The sequence below is a fragment of the Orycteropus afer genome, unplaced genomic scaffold, assembly GCF_000298275.1.
Source record: "Orycteropus afer afer isolate SDZICR_OR568_19922 unplaced genomic scaffold, OryAfe1.0 scaffold00471, whole genome shotgun sequence".
Classification (NCBI taxonomy): Eukaryota; Metazoa; Chordata; class Mammalia; order Tubulidentata; family Orycteropodidae; genus Orycteropus; species Orycteropus afer.
Genome location: NW_006922058.1, coordinates 1,420,933 through 1,426,222, shown reverse-complemented (window position 1 = coordinate 1,426,222; position 5,290 = coordinate 1,420,933). Strand labels below are relative to the sequence as shown.

At 55.6% G+C, this 5,290-nt stretch overlaps 1 protein-coding gene across 1 annotated transcript in view; it reads right to left on the bottom strand.

The window, feature by feature from the left end:
- The window catches only part of MOV10L1 (Mov10 like RISC complex RNA helicase 1), a 75,624-nt gene that overhangs the window by 746 nt on the left and 69,588 nt on the right, over window positions 1-5,290 (bottom strand). Inside the window, exons 23-25 of the mRNA XM_007954761.1 lie at window positions 4,277-4,426; window positions 914-1,021; window positions 89-226 (exon numbers count right to left, since the gene is read on the bottom strand). Coding sequence (XP_007952952.1) covers window positions 89-226; window positions 914-1,021; window positions 4,277-4,426 — 396 coding nt within the window. The remainder of the gene's footprint in view (window positions 1-88; window positions 227-913; window positions 1,022-4,276; window positions 4,427-5,290) is intronic.

Here is a 5,290-nt window from a genome sequence, read left to right as displayed (position 1 = left end):
GGACCGAGTGGACTCATCTGGACCGGGACGTGTGGGTTCCCAGCCCAGCCGTACCCCAGACCGCAGGCACAGGGCTTAGTGGACTCACTCGGACAAGGACGTGCGGGTTCCCCAGCACAATCAGCAATGCTTTGGGTCGAGTGATGGCTACGTTAAATCTTTTTGAGTTGGACAAAAACCCCAAAAAAAACCTGTCGTCTTCAAACCTGTCTTCGTTGGATCGCACCTATACAACACAAAGATGCGGAGATGGCAATGTGGATGTGCTGGCCTGAGAGAAACGCGTGCTGAAGTGTTAGGAAGGATTAGAGATGGGGGAGCCCGTTCTCGGTTAGAGAAATCCCGCACTGGCCCGGCCCTCCTCCAGCTTGGGTCTGCACGCTCCCCACCCCATGCTTCAGGATTACCGCTGGGGGGGCTTCCAGACGGTTTTGCGTGCTTTTTCCTCCACGCACCTTCTAACTCGTCTGCAATGAACATGTACTGCTTAATAAGGGACACTGAGGAATAAACAGTGGGGTTTTCAGAATTAGCTTGGCGTCAGGCAGGCGGCAGCAGTGGTGGTGGGGCAGCAGTGGAGGGAAAGAGCGAGGTCCCCCGCTGGCACCCTGTCCCTGAACCAGCCAACACTCTCTGCTAACACTGCAGCCCTCTTTTCTTTCAACATCTCGTCCCTCCTCCTCCCAGGCAATTATCATTTCTGTCTGGATTCTTTTTCTTTCCCGATCTTCAGGTTGTTATTTTTAAAGAACTTTTGACCATCATTGCCTGGCTGCCCACTGGGGTCCTAGAATCACCACCCTGTGACTGTGTCCCTGGTCAGTCCCTGTCATTTCATTTAGTGTCCAAAAACACAGTAAAATTCAATGACTTCAAACACACTGGCCACCCCACCCAAAGCAGGGATACCTACGGTTGAGATGATGATGGCCAGATACTCCTGTCCTTGAAACTCCTCTACGGACCCAACTTTTATATCCATCAGATCGACGGTGCGCAGCAGGATTCGGATTTTCTCCACCTTGATAGCAGGTCACAAAAAGACACCGTCTATCAGTCTGGCGCCTTCTTTACTTACCATGGTGCACGTTAGTAAGTATGCAAGTTTATTTTAAATTCTGATTTCTCATTCCATCAACATCTCATCAAAGCCACTGATGGACAGACGTCTACTGCAGACACCAGGAGAGCAGTGTTCCCTCTTCCCTCCAGCAAAGAGCTAAGAGGGTGAGAGTGTGCGTGTTGGGAGCGAGCGGAGGGGTGCGGCTACTGGTGGACTGAGCTGACCTCTGTGTACGGCGGCCACCACAGGTTAGGCCTCAGGACCCAAAGTACTTGCTAAGGCCAGAGGGGCCCCAAGACCTCCTTTAGGTGACCCCATAGCCCTGAGGCCTGAGGGACAATGACAGCAGCAGCTTAGAATGAGGGTCGAGGGCTGGTGGGCAAGCAACCAGCAGACGAGAAGCACAGACAGGAGTCATGCCAGTCAACAAGCCAGGCTGTCGCGTGTCATCTATGGAGCTGCGTGTGCCGTGAGGCTGGAGGCTGTGCCCCTGGTGTTTCCACTACCAGGAGGGTCACCCATGGGGGACAGGTTTCATTGAAGCTTCCAGACTAACACAGGCTGTGAAGAAAGGCCTGCTCTGGACACATCGTCTGAGGGTCACTCGCTGGAAGGGGACACTGTGTTTGCTGAAGTACAGTGCCAGCCAGGGCAGCAAGGACACCCAGTGAGGGCCTGGCCCAATAGTCACAAGGGTGGACTCCAGCATGATGCTGACCGTAAGGATGGCGCAGGAGCAGATGGCATCCATTGTGCTGTTTGCCAGGTCGCACGTGCCAGAGTCACCCCGACGGCAGCTGTCGGTTTATCACTAACTCAGCAAGAGGAGGCCCTGCTCTGGAGGTGGGGGGAGGCGAGAGCAACAGAAAAGGCTCTGGAATAAGGCGGCTTCAGATCTTCAGAGACAGAGCCAGCAACAGTGCCGCAAGCAAACAGGGCAGTCCCGGGAAACAGCCCGGTAAGGAAACAGACCCAATGACGGGAGACGCTCGGCTTGCCCTTGGGCAGAGCTGTCGTGATGGGAAGCCAATGCCGAGAACCATGATCCAGGTGTCCAGAGCGAGAGAGACCCACCTTCGGAGAGCTGGCCAGACACAGGGGTGGACCCCGTCAGAGGGGGTGGTGGGGCCAGCCACGGACCAGAACTGCAGTTTTGAGGCTGAGGCCCATGTTGGGTGAGTGCCCAGTGGGATGCAGAGACCACACCTCAAAGGTCTGTGGTGAAAGCAAAGCACATCACGAGCGAAGGGGAAACGTGAGAAGCTGAGACAAAGACAGCCCTGAGATGACATGAAACTGAGACACAGCTGGTTTCTTAGCTGGTGTGTACACCACAAGACAATGGGCAACACGGGACAGAACGCCCACGTAACTGTGGATTTCCTAAATTTCACGAAGAAGAGAACAGAGCCACCAACAGCCAGGGTGGGTCAGAAGGACCACTGCCAGGGGTTCTCTCTCCCCAGCGGCCTGTGTCCTGAGTCTGGTAAAAGACACAGGTGTGCTGCTGCTGGGACACCCACGGCCACTGGCCAGAGCCACACAGAAGACCTTGCTGGCAGACACCGTCACTCAGTAAGATGCTCACAGAGAGCTGGCGGGAAGATGGCCTGCACCCCAGCGGGGTGAGGAAAACCGGAGGCCTATCCTGGTTTCCTACTGTTCCAAAGGAAATTCCTGGTGGTTTCAAGGTCTACATGTGAGCATTCACAGTCAGACTCTGAGGGGGACCACAGGACTCCTCTGCTCTCAGGACAGCGAAGGGTCTCATAGATGAGGGGCGATCAGACACCATACAGGGAATTATTTACGTACAATGAAATTAACACACGTATTACATTAGAAATAAGTCAATACAACACGCACAGCCGGGATGCTTGTGTTAACACATGTAAGCACCAGGAGCTGTCCCGAAGAGTGTGCTGAAAGCCACACACTGATGAGAAAAAGCACTCCAGATCAATGAGAAATGGGCAGGAGACCTTAACAGGCATAGTCAGGAAAACATGAAGAGATGGCTACAAACACACACAGAAATCACAACTGGAGGGAACACACCTGTGCCCCTCTCCCTGCAGAGCTGCAGGGACACCACTGGAGTGTGTGAACCATGACTGGGCACGACACCTGGGGGCGTGGAAGCCTCACCTGCCTCGTCACCCAGCAACTCTAACCCAGAACGTGTGCCCGGGCGTGAGGTGTAAGGCGGTGTCGACCACACAGAGGATCAGGAACCACCTAACCTTTGCTGGCAGACGGCGAGCAGATGTGCACCGTGCAACAGTGACAACACCCGGGGCCCTTCACTCCTGAGCTCCTGGGGCTGAACAGGTGCTATGAGTCTGTCCCCAAGAAGCACAGCTTTGTAGGAGAGGCCCCACACAGGCAGATGACAACTGCCCAGACAGGGCAAGACGGGGGCCGGCAGCGTCCCAGTCGCAGGCGAAGGGAGCTCACCCCGTCCTGAGGGCCGACAACGCTCAGGTCTGGGGGTGGTGCCAGAGACGGCGAGCAGGGGGCGGACCGTGCAGCTCAGGGACATGTGTCTAGCATGGGAGGTCCATCAGCCCCACGGCCCACTCCAGGTAGGGCCTCTGCTTGTCCCAGCATGTTACTGGGACTTGGCACCTGGGGTCCAGAACGCTGCCTGTCTTGTAGTCATAGGAAAGAGTTACACGAAAGACAGACTCATCCCACCCAAATGCAGCAGGGCCCCCTTAGAGCTGGGCGGGCACTTTTTCTTACAGGGCCCAATAATGAACATGTCAGGCTTTGGGGGTCAAGAGCAGAACCAGGTGTATTTCACAGGTCCTCACATAAGCAAGCTCTGGTGGTGCAATGCACTGCTAACCAAAAGGTTGGCAGTTCAAACCCGCCAGGTGCTCTGTAGAAGGAAGACAGGGCAATCGACTTCCATAAAGATGCACTGCCTCGGAACCCACTGGGGGTCGCTCTAAATCAGAACCCACTCCATGGCAGTAAGTTTCGTTTGTGGTTTGGTTTATATAAACATTTAGCCACGTGAAGGCCATTCCGGGTTCGTGGCCATCACAAACAGGCGGCTGGCTGAGCTGGGGCTGGAGCAGACCCTGACTGAGGGCATCACTGGCACCGCACACTGGCACTTGTCCCTGTGCGCCACAGGCTGGGGCCTGCCTTGGGATGGTACTGACCAGAGGACGGGGCAGTGGCCTCCAGGGTGAGGCTCTGTACCTGCTTCCGGTAGGGCGTGATCACACCAATGTCGCTTGCCGACACCTGGCTTGAGACGCTGCGGGCAAGCAGGCAGCAGTAACGCATGACTTGAACAGCTTCTGCAGGGTTGAACCAGGATGGACTCCTGCCTTCCCGAGCTTCGTTGCCCTAAGTACACGGAGGAGAGAGAGAATGACACACAGCACACACACTCGGCAGACGTCTAACTCAGGGTGGGACGCGGTGATGAGACAGGCGCTGCCACCTCTCCTGCCTGCAGGGCACTACCAGATGTCCTCCCAGCACAGGAGGCAGTCTGGTCTGGAAAGCCTGAGGGATGGGGCAGTGTGGACACTAGCCTGGGGTCTGTGGTTTCCTGACTGTGGTACAAGCCCCAGTTAGGTGCCTGTCCTCAGCCCCTGCAGCCCTCAGGGTTGCTGGCTGGTGGTGAACTGGGGCTGACAGCCCCTGCACCTTGCAGAGGAAATGGCACCAAGCAGTGCCCAGGTGGGCACAGAGGCTCGCACTCATGACGGGCAGCAAGGATGTTTCCTATATGTGAAAAGAAACCAACAGTGTCCATTCTTTGCAACTGGAGGAAACAGTCTTAAAGGCAGAAATCAGGGCTTTCTGTAAATAGGGCCATGTGCACATGCCTACATATAGCTCTGTGGGGGGACCTGAGTGCTTGTGAGGGACTCGGGGGGAAGGTGCTGAGCATAATAAACCTCCTCCTTTGACCTTCAACTCCCTCCCCTGCGTCTGGGCTCCCTTTCAAAAGAAAGGCTCCCAGGTTGCTGCTGTTGTTGTTAGGTGCCGTCAAGTCACTTCCAACTCATAGCAACCCCATGCACAGCAGAACGAAACACTGCCCAATCCCGCGCCAGCTGCATGATCCTTGCTATACTTGAGTCCATTGTCGCAGCCACCATGTCAATCCATCTCGTCAAAGGCCTTCCCCTCTTTCATCGACCCTCCACCTTACCAAGCATGACATCCTTCTCCAGGGAATGGTCCCCCCTGACAACATGA